Raw genomic sequence first — 22,629 nt, forward strand, 5'->3', positions numbered from 1 at the left:
TTACCTTCCTTAAAATTTCACCATGGGGACTTCCCTGGTGGCACAGTGGTTAAGAATCCGCCTGCCAATGCAGGGGACACGGGTTCGAGCCCTGGTCCGGGAAGATCCCACAGGCAATGGAGCAACTAAGCCCGTGCACCACAACTACTGAGTCTGCACTCTAGAGCCTGCGAGACACAACTACTGAGCCCGCGTGCTGCAACTACTGAAGCCTGCACGCCTAGAGCCCATGCTTCTCAACAAGAGAAGCCACCACAATGAGAAGCCCTCGCACCACAGCGAAGAGTAGCCCCCGCTCACAGCAACTAGAGAAAGCCCGCGTGAAGCCACGAAGACCCAACATAGACAAAAAACACCCCACATTAAAAAAAAAAAAATTTATAGTGAGGGAAGTATTTGAGTGAGTCAGTCATTTTTTAGTTTCTTTGGATGTAACAATTTTATTTAAATAAATAAATAATAAATATTTCCATATTTTTTTCTTCTTTTTTATCCAGGCTTCTTTCCTGTGTGTCTAGTTTGTGTGTTAATGCCAGAGATACTTCATTAAAAAACCATAATTTATTTTATCTTATTTTTTAAATGGTTAACTGTTTTTTGGAATTAATTTTGGATTTAATAAGTTGCAGATATAATACAGAGAGTTCTACGTGCCTTTCATCCAGCATCTTCTTGTGTTATGTGACTGTAAATTCTATGTTGTAGAACATTTATCACAACCAACAAATTAACATTGGTACAATGGTATTAACTAAAATATAGAACTTTTTTGAATTTCACCAGTTTTCTTGCTAATGTCCTTTTTCTGTTCCAGTGTCCAATCCAGGATCCTACATTGCATTCAGTTGTCATGTCTCTAATAGTTTTCTCCAGTCTTTTGATAGTTCCTCAGTCTTGTCTTTTCTTTGATGATCATAACACTTCAGTTATTTTGTAGACTTTCCCTTAATTTGGGTTTTCGTCTGGTGTTTTCTCATGCTTAGATTGAGGCTATACATTATTAGAAAGGGTACTGAAGAGGGGATAAGCCTTCTCAGAACATCGTATGGGGATGTATTACTGGTTATAGTAACCCTGATCACGTGGTTAAGGTGTTGACTGCCAGGATTCTCCACTGAAACTTATGATTTTTCCCTTTGTAATTACTAAATATTTAGGGGATACTTTGAGACTATACAAACATTCTGCTTCTGCTTAAATTTTCACTCATTTTCATTACTTAGTAGATCTTGCCTCTTGCCTGTGGCAGTTATTACCATGGTGTTCTAATCATGATTTTCTGTTTTTCTCATTCCATCTACATTTATTCATTGGACTTTTGTAAGGAAGAGTGCCGCTTCTTGTCCATTAAGGAAAAAAAGATACATATAACATATATATATGTTTATCTATTTAGTTATGTGAGTATGGACTCATGGATATTGATTTTATTCTGAGGTTATAATCCAGTACTATAGTTATTTATTTCAAGTTGGCCTGACTTTTTCTGCCTGAAATTTGAATAGATATGTTTGTCAGGATGCAAACCTGTTGAAGCCTAAGATACTTGGAGACTGTTCTCTCTTACTTAACCTCTAGCAGAATGGAGAACAGCCTAATTAAGACTTTCCTTCTCCATTCTTGAATCATAATTTGTTGCTTATTCTCATGTCTTCCTCTGTAGGGATTAGACTAGTGAATCTCCCAAATTCAGCATTCTCAAAATTGAATAATATGAAATATGAAACACACTGCTTATGAAGTGAACTTAGATTTTTTTATACAATTTAAAAATTCCTCATGTTGAAAGCATCAGTTATTGTTATATTATAAATTATTTCACATTATAAATCTTGTTTTTAGGAAAAGAAGAAATATGAAACCCTTCAGAGGGAAGAGTCTGATGAAGTCTCCCTTCCAAAAACCTCCAGAGAGCTGGAAATCCCTACCCCACCTTGTGAATTCCAAGGAGACCATCTAAAGGAGTTAACCGATTCCCAGCCCCAGAATGATGCTAGTCGACAAAACGAGAGTGAAATGTTTGATGTACCACTCACTTCCTTAACTCTAAGCAATGAAGAGTCCCTGACATGTAAAACAGAGAGTCTAAAGGAGGGAGAGGAGATCAGAGCCTGTGCTGGGGATGATTCAGTCAAGCCGAAGGTCGATCCTGGAGGCAATGTCGGAACCAAAGTAGAACCCCCCGAGAACATTACAGAAATGGAGGAAGATAAACTGGTACAATGTGGACCTTTGGAAAGCACACTGCAATCTAATGTTTCTTATATTCAGCAGGAAGTGGAAAATTTGAAGGTCAGAGATACTCAGAATAGGAGAGAAGACCAAGAAGCCTTGGGTCTTTCTTCAGAGGTGCTACAAAATGTTGGCTTGCAGAGTTCTTGTGAAGCCAAAGACATTTTCCAGCCACCTAGAGTGAAAAAACTGTATCCCCAGTTGCCAGCTGAAACTGCTGGGGATATACCGGCTTTGGTGGCAGTGAAACCCTTGCTTCGTAATGAGCGACTCTACCCGGAGCTCCCATCTCAACCAGAAATAGTACCATTTACTGAAGAACAGCTAAAAGTCTTTGAGCCTGGTTCATGGCTGGAAAATGTTGAGTCATATTTAGAAGAATTTGACAGCATGGCTCATCAGGACAGGCATGAATTTTATGAGTTACTTTTGAACTACTCACGCTGTAGGAAGCAGCTGCTGCTGGCTGAAGCTGAGCTCCTTGCTCTGATGTCTGATTGCCAAAATGCCAAAAGTCGACTATGGCACTTCAAGGAGGAACAGTTGTCTGTACAGGTATATTGACTAGTGTAGCATAAAGCTTGCAGGAGCCTGGGGAATTTTCAGTGGAGCTGCTATTCCTGTGATGCCATTGAGGTCTGGAGTCTGCTCCTTTTACCCACACTGACCCTGTCTTAGCCCATAGTGCAGGGCTAAGTCAGGGCTCAGGGCTCTGAGCCTCAGGGCTCCTGAGTGCAGGAGTCACAGTGTCATATGCCCACAGGGGCCAGGCAGGTAACCTGGAGAAGTGAAACAGGTTGAGTGGGACGGTGATCACTGGGTAAGCTCATGCCTGGTCCAGCATGGGGAGCTGCTCTTGTGTTATAGTTGATTGTTGCTGTGAGATTATATTGGTTCAGCATTGCCACATCTTATGTTTTTCTAAGAGAAGCTAGAAATCTGGATTTTTATGTGAGGGATCCTGATTTGTAAATGTTGGCAACTAAATACACACACACACACTCTCTCTCTCTCTGTCTCTCTCTGTCTCTCTCTCTCACTCACTCACTCATGCACAGTAGAGGCCAAAGCAAGTCATGTCTCCAGGCCAGATTCAGCCTGTGGGCCATTTAGCTTGTGACCTTGGGCATAATGCCAGGAACATCTAATGGGTAGAGAGTGTCAAGGGGAGGATGATCCATGGAACGAGGTCAAGAGGAAATGAGAAAATAGGGAAGGCAATAAGATGTGACCCTATGGAGGCCAAGGTGCCATCAGGAAAGCCATTGCATAGTGGCCTGGGAGGGATGGCGAGGAAGAGAAGGCTATTCTTGACAAGTTTAGCAGTGAAGGGAAGATGGAGGAGATGTCAGGGAGAAACGTGTGATTTCCCCCAACCCTAATCGTCATTCCTTGGAGACCTATGTATCTCTTTGTAGATAGGAAGGATCCTGTGGAGAGAGAAACTTGAAAATACTGAAAAAGAGAGAATAGAATCAAGAAAACAGTTGGAGGGTTAATATTGGAAAGGAGGGGTTTGTTTTGAGCAGAATCACAAAGAATGGTGAGGGTAAGTACAGAGATATTTTGAGGTCTCTCGAAGTTGAAGGGATATCACATTGACCTCAGTGTTTATAAAGTAGAAGGTAAGGTCATCAATCATGAGGGTCTTAGAGACAAGCTCTATTGTTTTCTTGCACCTTTCCCCACCTACTGCATTTTAGGATTTCTCTTCTCGTCTCTGAACTTGTGATGCCTTTGTGATTGGCACCTGGTTGTATAGTAGCTTCATTGTTTTCTACGTAGTAGTATTGTTCCCTCACTGCGATTTGTAAGCTCTTTGAAGATGGTACTGAAGCCTGTGTATTGTATACAGGCTTCAAGAGCAGAGAGTAACTGGCTTCATATCTCACCCTTTTGCCCACTGCTAGGGTATCTGTGCTGATCAAGTGAAAGTTTCAGGCCATCATCGCTACCAGAGAGTGGAGATGAATGAAAATGCACTGGGAGAGCTAAAAAAACTGTTTGATGCCAAATCTGAGCACCTCCACCAGACCTTGGCGCTGCATTCTTACACTTCTGTGCTCTCACGGTTGCAAGTGGAGTCTTACATCTACACATTACTCAATAGTTCGGCTGTTCTGAGATCTTTAGCAATTCATCAGGAAGGCCAAGGTGTGTAAGTAATGAAAGTCTCACTCTTTCTTGTGGTCTAAAATATAAAAAGAATTGAGGGATACAATCTGGTTGACTCTATTGTGTGCAGATATTATAAGGGATAATTTGTGCTTGCTGTTTTACCTTACCTCCCCCAATACAGGACTGAGATCTGCCTTAATAACATTTCTTGGGAGCAGTGCCAGGTCTCCCTACCCCGTGGGCTGTCATTCTCTCCTTCTCTAGGAAGCCAAAAGTTTGCTTTTTATCATTAATGTCTCTTTCTGTCCTAATTTACGTGTTCATTACCAATTCAAGTCCAAATATAGTTTTTGATTCTAAAACTAATAATCACAATACTTTTTCATTCTGTCTGTTGCACTTTATTTTTGCTTGTCCATTTTGTTGGGGTGTTTAATTTTCATCAGGGCATTTATAATGTTCTGAATTTTTCATCTTATTTTGGGTTTTAATAAATTAGCCTTGGGCTTTCTTGGTGGTTCAGTGGTTAAGAATTCTCCTGCCAATGCAGGAGACACAGGTTCTAGCCCTGGTCCTGGAAGATCCCACATGTCACGGAGCAGCTAAGCCACAACTACTGAGCCTGCTCTCTAGAGCCCATGAGCCACAACTGCTGAGGCCCGCGTGCCACAACTACTGAAGCCCATGCGTCTAGAGCCCGTGCTCCGCAACAAGAGAAGCCACCGCAATGAGAAGCCCGCGCACCGCAATGAGAAGCCTGCGCACCGCAATTAAGAGTAGCCCCTGCTAGTCGCAACTAGAGAAAGCCCGTGCACAGCAACGAAGACCCAACGCGGCCAAAAATAAATAAATAAATAAATTTATTTAAAAAAAAAGAAAAAGAAATTAGCCTTTACTATATGATAAGTATTACGTATGCAATTTTTATTTCTTGGAGAGATACTAGGATCATTTAAAATAAAAAACTTCTTCCCCCTTATCGTTTTCATAACTAATCAGAGAGCTGGGGCTAGGCCAGAGATTTGCTGATTTTTAAATAAAAAATTTTGATGAAGTTAATTTTTTCTTGCTTTGAAATACTTCACGAAGTTAAATACTTTTTTCAGTTTACATATTTAGTAGAAACTCAGATATTTTAATGTAGCTTTTCTCCTTGGATTTTCATCTGAATTAAATATTTTAAATAGTTTATTTATTTATTTATTTATTTTAAGTAGAGACACTAAAAATTCTCCCACAAATACCATTTATATGGGACTCATTTAATCCTCTTTTTAATTTATAGCTTCTAAACAGGTAGAAAGCATTCCCTCTGATCTGTGTCAGCTAAAGGAGTGCATTAGTGTCTTATTCATGTTCACCAGGAGAGTTAATGAAGATACTCAGTTCCACGATGATCTTCTTCTCTGGCTGCAGAAATTGGTAAGGAAATAGACATAGTATACTGTCCTTTATTTCCCTGATAATTTAAGAATTATCTCCTGTTTCCTTATAGGTTTTTCTTTAATAGCTTCTTCAGCTAATTTGTTTAATATATTAGTGACGTTTTCTTTGCTCATGACATGTGGAAATAAGTTATCCTGATCTAGTGCATTATTAAGCACACAGTGCTTTTCTCTCTGGTAAAGTTTATGTTAAATTATCTTTGGCCTTCGACTTAGAAGGAAATGGAAATGTGGGAAGCATGCTAAATTTAAGACTAGGTGTATATTCAGAATATAGGTATGTGAGCTAAAAGTTGTTCATATCACTTTTTTATCATCTTGTGTTTAATGCTGTACTTATACTTTAAAAAAAGTTTTTAAGGGAAAAAAAAGAAAGGATTTGGGAACTTTAGGAAAGATATCAGGTGTGTTACGTGGGGAGAGGTTGTTCGTTTACTGGTTATGTTTCTCAATGGAGCTCCCTTGGGTGCTTTTTTTAGGTTCATGCTAGCATTCTTAGATATGGGCTGAGGTTCTAAGCATACTTACTTGTATCTGAGAAACTATTACAAACTGGGAATAGATTAAACTACTTGACGTATATCTATTCATGTGTGGCCAGGAACATTAGTGATTTGTAATTTGCCAGATAATAAAAATTGGGTTTGCAGAGAAACTGCTTATGATATTTTTATCAGAGTGCTCTTAGGTTCATAGGCCTCTGTGTACCTCTGTGGTAGAAACTCAACCAGTCAGTGGTATATCTTATGTCTGGTTACTCTTTTGAAAGATCACATGTATTTAAATATCGGATAAGTGATTTCATTAGACCCTTAAAAACATTCGTCTTTGTAAATAGTAAAACTATACATCCTTTATTGTTTAGGTATCAGTGTTACAAAGAGTTGGCTGTCCTGGAGATCACCTCTTCCTTCTAAACCATATTCTTCGATGCCCGGCTGGTGTTAGTAAATGGGCTGTTCCTTTCATCCAGGTATGATGAATGGCCTTCTAATGTTGAAGAGAATGGGAGGCGATTTTGTTAAACATTTTTCCTGAAGAAGTTGCTTTAAGCCTACTTTAAAAATATTGATATTTAAAATAAAATTATTGGGATATATCTAGTCTGTATTCGTAGGAGTTATTATGCTGCAACTTCTTGGACCACCCAAAAATGATGAAATTAAGATGGAATTGCAAAAGTTCAGTTGTAGTCTGGCTTGGTAGGTTTAGTAGTATTTAATTCTGTAAAATTTCTGTGCAGTAAGGCTTGCTAGGACTTTTTTCTGTAATATTCAACACAACGTCCTAAATTAATCCATCTCACACTACAGTTGGTACAGATAAAAAAGCAGCCACAAGCATCTCAAAGTTCTTTAATACTAGCAGAGATCTCAGGTCTGTGCGATCGATTTAGGCATCTCTGCTGCTTGCCTTTGGGTTGTGTTGTTAACTCATAGCAACCCCTCAGATGGGTGGGGCCACATGTATTCCAGGTCATTCTCCAGGTCATTCTCCATGTTACCTTTTCTTTAGTATTTCTGGTGGCAAGAAATTTGAATCTTTTTAGGTAGAAGGAGGATTTTTTGTTTTTATTTATCTTTGGATTAAGATAGCAGTATATTCCTCCCGTCCGTATTGTTTCAGGTAATTGATGTAAATGGCCTAGCTACCTCTGTTCTCTGAGTACAGCCCAGTCAGTACTGCCAGGTAACCCACAGGTGTTCTCGCTCTTGTGGATGAGATGCCAGTTCCATCTTTGTTTCCTTAACAGCTCCCTTTGTCAAAATTCTGGTGAACTAACATTATGGATACTTGGGTTTTTGGTTTTCTACAGTATGCCTTTTCCTTTTCTGATTTCAGATCAAAGTGTTGAATAACCCATCAGGGGTCTTTCATTTTATGCAGTCCCTTGCCCTGCTAATGTCTCCTGTCAAGTAAGTGTGGAAGAGCTTTGTGAAGTAGAAATGAAAATGTTCTATCAAACAGTTGGCTTCCTAAACTGCCCAGATCCAAACAATTGCTAAGAGAAGAGTCAGCATTCCAAAATTTAACATTGCAGGTTTTCTTTGGCTTTAATACCCTTTGTCCCAAAGTGACCCTTTTAACTGCCTTTTTTTTTTTTTTAACTGATTAACTTTTTTGGGTCCTCCTTTTTAGTGGATTTGCAACTCCTGTCATATATGTCATTGTGGTGCTGTGGGGAGAAAAAAAGGATGATCTCTTCCTTAGAAGGAGAGGTTTAGTGGCAGAGGAAAAAAAAAGCACAGTCAAAGAGATTCAAGTGCTAAATTGTGTGAAGCCATGATTGATGCAGTAGAAATGAAGAGAGTAAAGAGAGTAGAGTGGAGTAGTCAGAGGGTTCCAGGTGGATGAGCTGGGTTTGAAGAATGGAACTGATTTCAGCAGGAGAGGAGTAGGGAGGGCACTGTAGGTGGGAGAACAGTGAGCAGTGGCCCACAGTACAGGGAAGGATAGCTGTGCAGGGGGCAGTTTGGAGAGCAGCTTGGCTGGAGTGAAGGGGTGTGGGGGGGTGATAATAAAGATGAACAACTAGGGTGAGTCTGATTATAGAAGACTTGAAATTAAGACATATTTGAGATGGTCTGGCCTTTGTAGCAATTGAAGGTTTTTGAAAAAGGGTAAAAGTTGTATTTAAGGAAGATTAGGATGGACCGGAGGCAGAAGAAGATGTGCTTTTGCCTCATTTCTTGCATTAAATTGTCTACGGTTGCAGACATCTGGCTGTCCTGGCTCTGGAACCGAATCCAGCATCAAGAGGGCACATCCTTAAGTGGGGGGAGAAGGCAGAGATGTGTATAGGTGACCTTGAACTGTGTTACTCCCACTGGCTTTTGATCCAGGAAAGCGTATCTGCCCCCAGCCTGAATTGGTGCTGGTCTTGGGAAGGAGAAAGTGGGGAACGGGAAGGTCATCTTCCCAGGAAAGGATAAAGTAGCTGATTAAATAAGAAAATGTGGGCAAGGGTGGCTCAGACCTAACTCTGTAGACTCTGAGTCTGAGTGACTGAGAGGGTGTTGGCAGCCCCAACAGACCGAAAAGACAGAAAGGAGAGCTGTTGGGTAAGGAGGAGAATTTGAGGTCATTGGGGTTTGCAAGTGGACACATACGAGTGGCAACTATCAGTGGACATGTGGAGCTGCAGGACTGGAGCCCCTCAGGTTGGAAACAGGAAGTCTTGGAGGAGAGCTCCTGGTGAAAGGAGGGAATGGATGAATTTTCGGGGTTAGGCCAGAGAGGAAGGAGCAGAGAGCTGAGAACTGGGTGGTGGTCTGAGAGAAGAAACTTCTCTGGTTACACTGACTCGCCAGGTCCAGCCAACACCTTGTGAAAGCCTGGCTGGCAGGAATTCCCCCAGATTCCTCCCTCTCACCGCCTGGATATAGGGGCTGCTCCTACCTGTGGTGTTTAGGTGTACTTTTCCCCCTAAACCGGCTTCTCCATTACCTGCAGATTATCTTTTTTTATTCAGTAAAGCATGTTTCCTGAATGCTTTGTGAGCCGGTTAGAGTTCAGGTACTGTGTGGTCCTGGGTGTACTGAGGCCCCGCTGTGGGCGGGCACTGTGCTGGCATAACTGCTGCTCTGCAGTTCCTCATCATTATTGACCCAGAATGGCTGTGGTCTCTACACCACGATTAGCGAAGCTTTGGTCTCCTTGAGTTTTAGCGAGTTATTATTTCTTATTTACTAATTCAAACCATTTGAAGATTGAGTGGATGTCTGACTCTTCTTCAGGGCGAGTAGATGATCCAGAATGCACGCAGTGGGCTTTCTGTGTTTATGTTTAGGTGATTGGAGTGATTTCCCTTGTCCTTTAGAAATCGAGCCGAGTTCCTGTGCCACATGAAGCCCAGTGAGCGGAATCCATCCTCCTCGGGGCCTGCATCCGGGACGTGGACACTAGTAGATGAGGGAGGAGAAGAGGTTAGTCGTCATGTCGACAGCATTTTGATTAAGCATTTCTGAGCTCTTCTTTTTACGTGCCAAGTATTGTTCTAAGCACTTCTCACGTATTAGCCCATTTAATTCTCCCAACAGCCCCACGAGGCAAATACTGTTTTCATCCCCCTTTTAGAGGTGAGGAAACATGTGCGGGTGGGGTTGAGGGAATTTGTCCCAAATCACACGTCATTAAATGCAGAGCCTGTGCTCTGAGCCAGTGTCTCTGCTGCCACCCTTCCTAGACCATCTCCCTGTGCAGCTGGGAGAGTCTGGAACCTGGAAGTGTTTACATATTATGTACACTTTCTATTAGGATTTTATTTTATGCAGCAACAGTTTTCTGGGCTTGAGGTGTCACCTACAGATACTCTGAGTCTGTATAACAAAGAGCTGTATCTTGCCAAGGTTCTGCCTTAACGCTTACAAACTTCTTATCTAGATCTTCTCATTTGAAAGATGGAAGATAATTTTCTGTTTTTGGGGAGAATTTAATGATCAAAACCCAGTTTCTTGGGAATTCTCTGGCAGTCCAGTGGTTGGGACTCTGCACTTCCACTGCAGGGGGCCCGGGTTCGATCCCTGGTCAGGGAGCTAAGATCCCACATGCTGCACAACATTGGCCAAAACAAACAAAACCCTACAAAACAAACAAAAAAATCCCCAGTTTCTCAAGATAACAGTTATTGACTTTTCTTTCTACTATATACGTGGTTAGTGTATAGGTGAGGCTTTTTTTTTTTTTTTTTCCAGCTAGTTATCGGCCCTATCTAATGCGTTTTTATGGTCCAAATCCTGATTTGGTGTATTTGTTCAAGGTTGGCCAGGGACTAAATTTACTGAAACCCCTTCTCTTCAAAAGGAGTTGAAAGTTTGCAGTGGACACTCCTTAGAATGACAGCATGGCAGCTGTGGGATCATGTCTGTGTATTTACCCAGGTGTTCATTCAGAAGCAGGAGCCCCTTCACACTCATTTTGCTCTTCCTGGGATTTGTAGGAGGTGGTGAGATGATGGTAAATGATGTGGCCATGCAGACTTCTTTGCTAGAGATTGAACAGTCATCTGGAGACAGCTTCTCAGGAGCTGGTACAAATTGGTTTTTTTTTTTTTGGCCTTGCCACACGGCATATGGGATCTTAGTTCCCTGACCAAGGATTGAACCTGTGTCCTCTGCATCACTGCATTGGAAATGCCAAGTCTTAACCCCTGGACTGCCAGGGAAGTCCCAAATTGCTCTTTTAAAGATTGTGATGGAGCAGGTTTTTTTTTTCCTTCCAAGACTGGTTTCTCCTAAGAGAGGAGTCTTTTTTTTTCTGGTAGGTTTCCTGCATTTAATCCTAAAGACAGGTAATCATTAAGGACTCTGGAATTGTGTCTGGCTCCTGGTTAGCATTCACTGGATGTTGAGTGGATTCAGGAGCCTGGGGAGGGAATGCTGGGAGTGCTGTTGAGTCAGAAAAGGCCATGGGCGGAAGGCACTGTGAATTGTCCATGTCAGTGGTTTCTTGACACCGGCTGTGTATTAGAACCACCTGGGCAACTTAAAAACCTTGCCCTGGCCCACACCCAGACATCCAAATGTTTAAAAGCCTCCATGGTTGATTCTGATGTATAGCTGGAGCTGAGGACTGCTCAAGGTAGAATTTCTGAGGCTCTTGTTTGCTAGCCATTTAGGACATGTAAGAGGGTAAAAATGAGTGGCTTCAGGAAATTATGAATGAATTGCATTAGTCCCTTGTTGAAACTGAGGTGATAATTCTTTAGAATCTCTGCGTCTTTTTACAGTATTCCCTTTTGAATGTAGCACATCTTAGGACACAAATCAATTTGGTTTCTAAGGGGACTTTAGTGCTCTGTATCAAACAAAAAACTCCAGCTATTTCCCCTATGTGATCCCTGTGTATGACCACTGTTATTTTTATCCTGTTTTCAGCAACACTAATTGACAACAGAACTTGGGTTATCCATAGCAAATGCTAATTGCTTCTTGGTAAGTCAGTTGAGTACAGCAGTAGACCTTAATTTTGGGGCAAGAAGAGGCTTCTGGATAAAATAACTTGGACTCTTAGTGAATGGTTCTTTAATTGATGTTGTCAAATCACTGAGATTTATAGTAAGATCCCTATTCTAGAGGAATTATTTTTCATCTTCTTTGGGATGGAAATTTAATTGAGAGCGGTTTCAGCCACTGAAGAATGGATATGACTCAGATACACATAAAATTGTGCTTGCAATTTTAAGGGATTTACAGGTCATCTAATAGAACTGACAGTATAAATCTCTGTCCTGGAGGAGAAGTCCACGAGGACTCATGAGAATACCACATGTGTACCACTGAGACCTGTGGTAATTCAGCTCCTGTAACTCTAGACCATGGTGTCATCTGGTCAAATCAGCTGACATGATTCTGTATCTTCTCCCTTAGGATGAAGACCCTGAGACTAGTTGGATTCTCCTTAATGAAGATGACTTGGTTATCCTTCTATCACAGTTCCCATTTCATGAACTCTTCCAACATCTCCTTGGGTTTAAAGCAAAAGGTAGACTAATTCGTTTTGTCATATGTAAAATGTGGTAGGGACAAGCTCAAACACAGGAACTTAGCATCAAGTCCTGTCTCGTGCAGGCTCCTGATTCGGGTTCCCCGTGCCTGGCTGTACTATACAGAGATGATTACATCACCGTGGCGAGGCTTCCTTCCTTTCTCTTGTGATTGTAGTTTCCTCCCTGGTGCTTACATGCATAAGGTTGACCAGCTTGCACATAGCCCAGCTTTAATAAATGGTTTTAATTTTGCACTTTGTCTCAAGTTTCCCATTTTATATTGACATAGGAGCCAGAGCAATGGGGATTCTCTATCTTGGCTTTCTTTCCTCATTAATATACTGACATCCACATCTTTCAGTGTTTTTCCATAGTAATTATAATTTTTTTTCCCTTTTCTTTGATTAATTTCTAGGTGATTATTTACCTGAAACAACAATACCTCAAGAGATGATGAAAATTTTTGCCTTTGCTAACTCCTTAGTGGAACTTCTGGCTGTGGGGTTAGAAACCTTCAATAGAGCACGCTATAGGCAGTTTGTCAAGCGAATTGGTTATATGATCAGGTAATACTGCTCTTGGTTCGTCTGTTTCTATTAACTTTCACCCTGGTCAGTCACAGACACTGTATAATTGGGATGATGGGCATTTGTAGTGGTATAGTTCAGGTCTCATTTCTCATAAAAGTAAGAATTTTTTTTCTTCACCGTCTACCTCTTGGGAATTTTAAATAAATACTTCCAGTCAGAATATTTGGTTAATTATCTCAAATCTCAAACTGGTTTGTTAGACAGTTGTTCTTGGAGTCAAGATCCTCAGAGCAGCTGCTGGGTTGAAATTGGTCAGAGAGAAGGGGTCAAGGAGAGGTCAAAGAAAATACAGGGTCTTTCCCCTTCCTTTACTCTCTTCTATCTCCTAGCTTTTGCCTGGGAATTGTCGTGTAGCTGTGGAAAATTGGCAGTAGCTCTTTTGCATTATTATTTCTCTGTTTTCTCTCTTATTTACTGTAATTTCTATAAAATACCATTTAAAGAAAATTGCAAAGATTTCATCAGTGGCCACTGTATTTGAATTGGGAAAGCATTATCATTTATTTGCATGAAAGGTAGGTTTATGTTTTTACTATCAAATATGAGTAAATTCTGAGAAATGCACTGCTTTTCATTGAATTAATTTTGTATCCTCTTTTCTGTATCATCAATTTTTCTGTCTTTACAGTGTATATAAATACACTGCTATTTCTTCCAACCTCCCTTACCTTGAAAGAAAACTTCCAAAAAATTGTAAAACTTCTCCCACTCCCATACTTTTGTTTCCAAAACATAATTGACTTTAATTATTTTAGATACGTATCCTTCAGCTTCATAAAGCCAGGTAAATGATATAGGATGCCCTGAAGTTCTTGAAGTCTCCACAGTCAGACTTTCGCCCCCAACACTACCCAAAGAGCTCTGAAGAATGAAGGTTGCTAATGAACTTTGTGCTACTAACTAATCCAATGGCCACCTCTCAGTCTTCATCTTGCTTTACCTCTTACACAGTTGACACAGCAGCCTTTGTCATGATTGGTCACTTTTCCTTAAAGCATTTTCTTTGCTTGACTTCCAGGATACCATGTTCTCCTGGTTTCTCCTCGGTTTCACTGGCTGTTCATTTTCTGCCTCCTTGGTTGTTTCATTCTCACCTCCCAGACTTCTTCATGTTGGATGCCTCAGGGCTTCATCCCTGGACCTCTTTATCCAAACTTGTTTCTTGGGATTCCATCTATTCTAGTGTCTTTAAATATCATCTAAATACAGTTAAAATTCCTAGTTCTATTTCCAGCCTATACCTTTCTTGTAAGCTTGTATATCCAGCTGCCCACTCGGCACCTCCACTTGGATGACTCATGATCATCATTATAGTTTAATAATCCCCAACTGGGCCCTCTTTCCCCACCTCTCAAACTGCTCCTCTCACAGTCTTGCCAGTCTCAGTAAGTGGCAACTTTATCCTTCCAGTTGCTCGGGCCGGAGCATTGGTATCATCCCTGGCTTTTCTTTTTACACCCCTCACCCAGCCTGATGGTCAATTCTGTCATCTCTACCTTCAAAACACCATCTTTCATCAAACCTAAGGTATATTTTGTGCACCACTAAGAAGGAAAAAATGCTGCCAAATAATGGCATGTCATCAATTTTAATGACATTCCAGTTGTAGAGATTAAAGCATGAAAGGTGTGCATCCTTTGAGTCAATGAAACCTGCTATTTCTAGAATCCAGCCTCTTCTCACCATGTTCACTGCTACCACCATAGTTCATCTTTAGTTATTTCTCACCGATTAGCACAACAGCCACCTGACTTGTTTTCCTGCTTTTGCCCTTGCTCCCTTGCGCACCCCACCCCCAGCTTATTCTCAGAACAGCTGCCAGTGTTTCTTGTAAATCGCTCCTCTGCTCACACCCTGCTGCTCCCAGGCTCATTCCGAGTAGAAGCCAGAGTGTTCACAGTGGCGTACAGGACCCTTCATGGTCTGCTTTCCTGTCACGTTTTCGATTTCCTCTCCAGCCATTCTCTCCCTCACTTACTTTGCGTTAGCACGTTGGCTGCCTTGCTGTTCCTCCAACATACCGACCACCCCTCGGAGCCTTCGCATTGGTTGCTTCTTCTGCCTGGATGCTCTTCCCTTAGGTAGTCCTGAGACTGCGTCCAGTCTTTACTCACGTGTCCCTCTTCAGTGAGGCCCCTCCTCCCCCACACTCCAGAGAAGCTTCATTTCCCTATCCTACTGATTTTTCTCAGTGTCATTTATAACCATGTGACAGACTGCATATTTTACTTTATTTGGTTTATTGTCTGTTTGCCCTCCACTAAATGTAAGCTCCATGAGGGTAGGGTTTTTTCCTTCCATTGCATCCCCTTTAGAGCCTAGAAGATAGTGAGTGCTCAATAAATATATGTTGAATAAAGTAATGCTGCAAATGTAATGTAAAGATGCTGGTGTTGAGTGCCTTCATGCAAAGTGCTGCATTGTCTTTCCTCATGCTCAGGATGATCCTTGGTTATGTGAGTGACCACTGGGCCCAGTATGTGAGCCACAACCAAGGCTCGGGATTGGCCCTGCAGCCCTACTCCGTGGAGAAACTACAGGTTGAGTTTGATGAGCTCTTTTTGAGAGCTGTACTACATGTGCTGAAAGCCAAAAGGTAAGAAGTACGATGATAATTGTTGAGAAATAGCTCCCTGGCTAGTAAGAAAGATTGGAGTGAAAGTCATTGACTGAAGTAGAACTCTTACAATAGTGTCAATGTATTTCATCTATTTCTTATCTTGGCTTAATTCTTGGGCTTTAGTTTCCTTTTGTGTAGTATTGCCTGAAATGATCTCTCTTTCAGGTTTCTTTCAGTTTCTCCTGAACTTTTGAGGTAACTTTGACCAGGGGATGAATTGTATTTCATGCCCAACTCTAGTGCCCCCAGTGAGGCAGAGTAGGCACTCAGTACATTGTGCAAGTTGTCTTACTCTGTGGGTATTAAGGTCTAGGACTATCTTGGGTCTGGGTCCCCTGTCTTGGCTGTGTTCTGATCATGCCGTCTTTGCTGCTGCTTACAGCCTAGAATACATTTGAGGCAGAGGTGGGGGCATGGCAGCTCATCCTGCACTATCTTCCCTGAGCTCCTGGCCAAGGTTCTGCTGCAGCACTGTGCCCTCTGAGAGGAGATGAGTGGCCTCCCGCCCCACCTGGCTCCACCCATGAACTGCTGCCCACCCCCCACTTCTGCTGCCTTCTGAGCTGTTGACACTCTTGCCATGGGCCTCATAGTCTCAGCCCCTTATTTTTATTTATTTTTTTGCATCTTTAATAGATCTTTATTGGAGTATGATTGCTTCACAGTACTGTGTTAGTTTCTGTTGTACACCAGAGTGAATCAGCCATATGCATACACATGTCCCCATATCCCCTCCCTCTTGAGCCTCCCTCCCATCCTCCCTATCCACCCCTCTAGGTCATCGCAAAGCACCGAGCCGATCTCCCTGTGCTATGCGGATGCTTCCCACCAGCCAACTATTTTACATTTAGTAGTGTATATATGTCGATGCTACTCTCACTTCGCCCCAGCTTCGCCCTCCCACCCCATGTCCTCAAGTCCATTCTCTATGTCCACCTCTTTATTCCTGCCCTGCAACTAGGTTCATCAGTACCATTTTTTTTTTTTTTTAGATTCCATATACATGCGTTAGCATACGGTATTTGTTTTTCTCTTTCTGACTTACTGCACTCTGTATGACAGTCTCTAGGTCCATCCACCTCACTACAAATAATTCAATTTCGTTTCTTTTATGGCTGAGTAATATTCCATTGTATATATGTGCACATCTTCTTTATCCATTCATCTGTTGATGGACACTTAGGTTGCTTCCATGTCCTGGCTATTGTAAATAGAGCTGCAGTGAACATTGTGGTGCATGTCTCTTTTTGAATTATGGTTTTCGCAGGGTATATGCCCAGTAGTGGGATTGCTGGGTCATATGGTAGTTCTATTTTTAGTTTTTTAAGGAACCTCCATACTGTTCTCCATAGTGGCTGTATCAATTTACATTCCCACCCACAGTGCAGGAGGGTTCCCTTTTCACCACACCCTTTCCAGCATTTATTGTTTCTAGATTTTTTGGTACTGGCCATTTTGACTGGCGTGAGCTGATACCTCATTGTAGTTTTGATTTGCATTTCTCTAATAATTAGTGATGTTGAGCATGTTTTCATGTGCCTCTTGGCCATCTGTATATCTTCTTTGGTGATATGTCTATTTAGGTCTTCTGCCCATTTTTTAACTGGATTGTTTGTTTTTTGATATTGAGCTCCATGAGCTGTTGGTATATTTTGGAGATTAACCCTTTGTTGTTTCACTTGCAGATATTTTCTCCCATTTCTGAGGGTTGTCTTTTTGTTTTGTTTATGGTTTCCTTTGCTGTGCAAAAGCTTTTAAGTTTCATTAAGTCCCATTTGTTTATTTTTGTTTTTATTTCTGTTACTCTAGGAGGTGGGTCAAAAAGGATGTTGCTGTGGTTTATGTCAAAGAGTGTTTTTCCTATGTTTTCCCCTAAGAGTTTTATAGTGTCTGGTCTTACATTTAGGTCTTTCATCCATTTGGAGTTTATTTTTGTGTATGGTGTTAGGTAGTATTCTAATTTCATTCTTTTACATGTAGCTGTCCAGTTTTCCCAGCACCACTTATTGAAGAGGCTGTCTTTTTTCCATTGTATGTTCTTGCCTCCTTTGTCATAAATTAGGTGACCATATGTGCGTGAGTTTATCTCTGAGCTTTCTATCCTGTACCATTGATCTATATTTCTGTTTTTGTGCCAGTACCATATTGTCTTGATTATGGTAGCTTTGTGTTATAGTTTGAAGTCCTCCAGCTCTGTTTTTCGTTCTCAAGATTGCTTTGGCTATTTGGGATCTTTTGTGTTTCCATACGAATTGTAAAATTTTTAGTTTTAATCCTGTGAAGAATGCCATTGGTAGTTTGATAGAGATTGCATTGAATCTGTAGATTGCTTTAGGTAGTATAGTCATTTTCACACAAAAGACTTGGACTCAGAAAACTATAAAACACTGATGAAAGAAATCAAAGATGACCTAAACAGATGGAAAAATATACCATGTTCTTGGATTGGAAGAATTAGCCCCTTATTTATGTGTGTTATGTAGTGGGTTTGAGTACTGGTCTGCCAAGACTGTTACTTTGGGCAAGTCACTTAATATTTGTGGTCTCACTTTGTTCATCTATAAAGTGGAGATGATGATGGCGATCCTACCCATAGACCTCATGGGTATAAGGATGAAATGCAATCATATGTGGAAAGAGTTTTTAAACCATAAAGGATTTCTCAAATGTAGGTGGTGGTTGTTTTTGTGTAGTTTCAGATGAGGAACAGAAAAACTGCTGATTTAGAGAAAGGTCAGGACTCTAAGTCTTAAAACTACTCTTAGGCACTCAGAAGGTGTGGGTCTAAGATAAAGAGAACTTGGGCTTAGAAATTTATCTTTAGATTATTCTTGTCCATAATTTGGTGGTCTTACAAGCTGTACCAAATCCTGTGCCAGGGGGTCAACGCAGTAGCACCTGCTCACTGAAGCTTGCCTGGTGCTCGGGAAAAGTCTTGCATCTCTGATCTCCTGTCACCCAATCTTGTGTTTGTTTAGCTGAGAGGCAAAGCTTTTGTAGAGGAAATTCTCTGTTTCCTTACTAGGTTCTATACGCTGAGTTGTGAGCCCCTCCTGTAATATTATATATGTAATTCACACAAATAATTGTTTTAAATTTGAAAATGCTGAGAGCTATTGTTTTTGAGTATAGTTTACTTTAGAAATACATCATATGAGAACCAGGTATTTAAAGCCATGAAATTTAAATTTATTTGGCACTCCAGTGGAAATTTCTGACAGTAGCTATACCCCCAAGCTAAAGCAAAACAAACCCAAACCAAAAGATAGACAACAAAGACCTAAGCCAGACTTACTTCATGTCTGCCATATAGGAAATTTTGTAGCTGGAAATATTTACTGTTTTATGACATTACTTTTAAGGCCTCATTATTTTGGGATCCTTTATACAAGAACATCAAGTCCCATGTGAGGTGTTGGGATAATTATTTAATAAGACAGAAGCCTGACCCACTTGAACTTAGAGAAGTTTCTTTAACTCTGGCTCAGTTATCTAGCTGTTGCTTTTCAGAGTCGAGGTCAGTGGTGGTTCGGACCACTAGTGGCCTGGTGGGCCACAGACATGGGTTAAGCATGCACTATTTAATTTCTTTTTTTCTTAATAAACATTATTTATAATTGGTTAAATTATAGTTTTGCCCAAAATACAGCAACAGTTTTGAGTACCTCCCTGTTTTTCTTTTTTATATTTTTTTCCTGAGATAAAATTCATATAACAAAATATTATTAAGCATTTATTGAGTATTGATTGTTTTTGAGATACTGGTTTAGGTACTGGATAATGAAAAAAAAGATTCAGGGTTACACACTGGTTTATGCAAAGACTTGGTTTCTGCTCTCAAATTGCTGTACACTAGTATGTGTACATAAATTACACATTTATGTTTCTCAATGTGTGGTTTAAGGACGGCTTGAGTCTGAGTCATCTGGGGTGACTAAAAAAGTACAGATTCTTGGGCCCCAGCTGTGACCTGCAAACTCAGAATCTCTTAGGTGGGCCTTAGGATTCTGCATTTTCCACAAAGTCTCAGGGGATTTTTCTGCCCACCGTGGTGTGAGAAACACTGATAAAAGGGTAATGCCATAGTCAAGTATGGTTAGAATTTCATAATAGTGCTGAGGAGGACATCATGGGAGGGCTTCACAAATGGAGGGATGGCAGCTTGGAGTTGGGGAGTTCTCTCCAGGCTTGTCCAGGAGTGGTCTATATGAATGCAGAGAGGGCTGTGGTTGGGAATATGGGTCTGAGCTGTTTTGTGGAAGCCTTTGAACTTGGAGCTTGAAGGAGTTTGAACTTCATTTGGTGATGAGTGAGGAGTCATGGAGGGCTTTTGATTCCCCTTCTCCCCCCAGCCCCCAACTGCACGTGTCTCTGTGTGTACACATATACCTCTGTGCATGCTCAGACACATACATACGTCCAGTCTAAGCAGCCTCTCTGTTGCCCGGATGTTAAAAGGATCTTTGGTTCAACACCCAGTTCTGCCTCTTATTATCCTCTGTGTGTTCTAGTAGCCTCATGTGTAAATTGGGGATAATGTCAATAATAGTGCTTGCCTTGGTTATAGTGAGGATGGAATGAGCTGAGAAATAGATGATGTGGTGATAGAACAGTGCCTGACATAGACTAAGCGTTTATGTGTATTTGCTATTATTGTTATCCATTCTCTAGGTGTTTATGACTGAAGCATGGTAGAAAAATTGCTGTAGTGTGATTTAAGAATTCTTTTGTCTACATTCTCAGTATGGTGAAGTTGACTGATACATAAAATTATTCCTGCTTTTCTGAAAACATGCAGACTTGGCATTTGGCTGTTTATGTCGGAAATGCCCTTCGGGACACTGTCTGTTCAGATGCTCTGGAAGCTCTTCTACCTCATGCACCAGGTGGGGAGCGGGAATCTGGAAAAGCTCTGTACTGCCCTCCTGCCTGCCGAGTGTAAGAAGCGCCTCCAAGGTACAGCCAAAATATGCAGCATCCACCTTTCCTACCTTGTGTGCCTTTTCTCTTCATGGCTTTATTCTTTTTGCTTTTAGAAGGACTGAGAGAGGATGTTTTACTCTGTACTCATGTGAAATTATTTTGAAATTTAAGACTGCTCTGTCGTTTGACTTACTAGAATGGTGGTTCCAATTTCTATTATTCTTCAAATGCTCTGGATAGTAAATTCTATTATAAACCCAATTTGGGGATAGGAAATGAAAATTGGGTTGGTAAATGCCCCATGGAGTTATTTTGAAAATACTGGAAATTTGATGAACTACCTTTGATTTCTTAAATGTGTAAACATATGAAAGGAATTGTTGGCTTGTTGCCTTCTTTCTGTGAAAAGTTCCATTGGGAATATATTTTTTAAACAGACTGGTTTCTTCCCTCTACACAACTTTGCCTTTGCAGCATTTAGTTTTCTGTCATATATGGCAAAGCTGATAATCAAGCCTGCCCTCTAGTGACAAAATGTAGTATTGCTTACAGAGCATTCTCTGAGGAAAAGGCAAAACATATATTGTTAATCATATTCATCAGTATTTCAGTCATGATTATAGCTAATATCTTGCCCCAAATTTCCATTTATAAGCAAATATTTTTTGTGTGGAATGCCATGTTGGTACTGAGTAGTTTACTAGTCTTTGCAGTTTTCATTAATAGGGCTGTCATTCATTTGGCTGACAGTTACCAAGTAGCTTTAAGTGTGCTGTTGAGGATGTCTTGCCTAGTGATAGTAGCAGTGCTTTGCAGTTGACAGAGCACTTCACCAGTCACATAGCATCTGATAAATAAAATTTAAGACAGATGAGGAAACAGAAGCTTGTTAAATATTCCTGAGGCAACATTATATTAGAGTTGGAATGTCATCTGGCCCAGCCTTCTTCCTGATGCCTGTAGAAATCCATTCTGGAACAAAGATGTTTGGTATCTTTAAATATTTCTTAAAGTCTTTTAATTTTATATCTTGATATATGTTTATTCTCTCCCCACTTTAATTTTCTTGAACTTATAGACCCAGAACATTTTGTGAACTTTGAGAAGTGTCTTTCTTCCATGAATAGCTCGGAAGAGATTTGCCTTCTAACTACTTTTGCTCAGATGGCTCAGGCCAGAAGAACCAATGTGGATGAAGACTTCATAAAAATTATTGTTCTGGAGATATATGAGGTTAGAATATTAAGTTTTAGAAATCAGCTAAAAAGATTTTCTTTTGGATTGTCCATCCATTGATTCTTTTGGGATTGCTTTTAAAAAAAATGTGACAATCTTGTATTGTCTGCACTTGTGGAAGGAGATCATTTCTAAGGAGTACCAAAAATATGAATCACACCCATTCCATTTCCCCCTGCTATCTCTTGTCATTTGATGTATGAGTTTTGGTAAGGAACAGACAGTCTGGCACTGCCTGACATTTGTAGTTTCTATACTTTTCTCTCCCCCTGCCCCGGACCTGCCCCCCTCATTTCCACTCCTCTGACCCTGCGAGGAACATGGAAACCTGGCTTCCCAGCCAATTTAAATGAGATGGTGGAAATAGTACTGAACCTAGAGTTAAACGATCTGGCTTTGTTTTAGCTCTGCTGCTCATTGTCTATCTCACATCATAAAAGACACCTTACCTCTCTGGGCTTCAGTTTCTTCATCTGTAAAATGATAGGCTGGGATGAGATCCTCACTTTCTTCACTTTTTCACTGAGCCATCCCTAACAGTGGAAGAGAGTGAACTTTGGACCCCATGAGTTGAGGGACATAACTCACATGGTTACCAAAACATTATTTGGAGTTTTATATATATATATATATTTTTAAATACACATTTTCACTGTAGGCTGTCATTTATCTGTTTATCTTGGTAAAAAAATTTCCTCCAAATCTAAGTAAAATTATGTTTGAAGATTTATTATCATTCCCCTCAATACTCCAGTTTGAGAATGACAGAACTGGGTAATCTAAAGTTCTTTACCAGGATCAAATATCCTATTAAGCTGTTCCTATTCTTGTACTTTGTAACCATGCATGAGATTAAGGCCTAGATGGATCTGGAATTCCAAACTATCTTCATTGTCTGTAAAAATTGAGAGGAGGATGTATATTTTCACGTATGTTGAATGGCGTTCTCAAGATCCATTGCTAAAGTAATATTTATGC

At 40.7% G+C, this 22,629-nt stretch overlaps 1 protein-coding gene across 4 annotated transcripts in view; it reads left to right on the top strand.

The window, feature by feature from the left end:
- The window catches only part of EPG5 (ectopic P-granules 5 autophagy tethering factor), a 134,357-nt gene that overhangs the window by 12,421 nt on the left and 99,307 nt on the right, over positions 1–22,629 (top strand). For all 4 annotated transcript variants that reach the window (XM_079941983.1, XM_079941984.1, XM_079941985.1 and 1 more), the window contains exons 2-12: positions 1,843–2,787; positions 4,143–4,386; positions 5,636–5,772; positions 6,661–6,768; positions 7,638–7,711; positions 9,616–9,721; positions 12,164–12,278; positions 12,698–12,848; positions 15,313–15,468; positions 20,291–20,448; positions 21,494–21,648. In XM_079941983.1, coding sequence (XP_079798109.1) covers positions 1,843–2,787; positions 4,143–4,386; positions 5,636–5,772; positions 6,661–6,768; positions 7,638–7,711; positions 9,616–9,721; positions 12,164–12,278; positions 12,698–12,848; positions 15,313–15,468; positions 20,291–20,448; positions 21,494–21,648 — 2,349 coding nt within the window. The remainder of the gene's footprint in view (positions 1–1,842; positions 2,788–4,142; positions 4,387–5,635; positions 5,773–6,660; positions 6,769–7,637; positions 7,712–9,615; positions 9,722–12,163; positions 12,279–12,697; positions 12,849–15,312; positions 15,469–20,290; positions 20,449–21,493; positions 21,649–22,629) is intronic.

Source organism: Stenella coeruleoalba (assembly GCF_951394435.1).
Source record: "Stenella coeruleoalba genome assembly, chromosome: 14".
In the NCBI taxonomy this organism is placed as follows: Eukaryota; Metazoa; Chordata; class Mammalia; order Artiodactyla; family Delphinidae; genus Stenella; species Stenella coeruleoalba.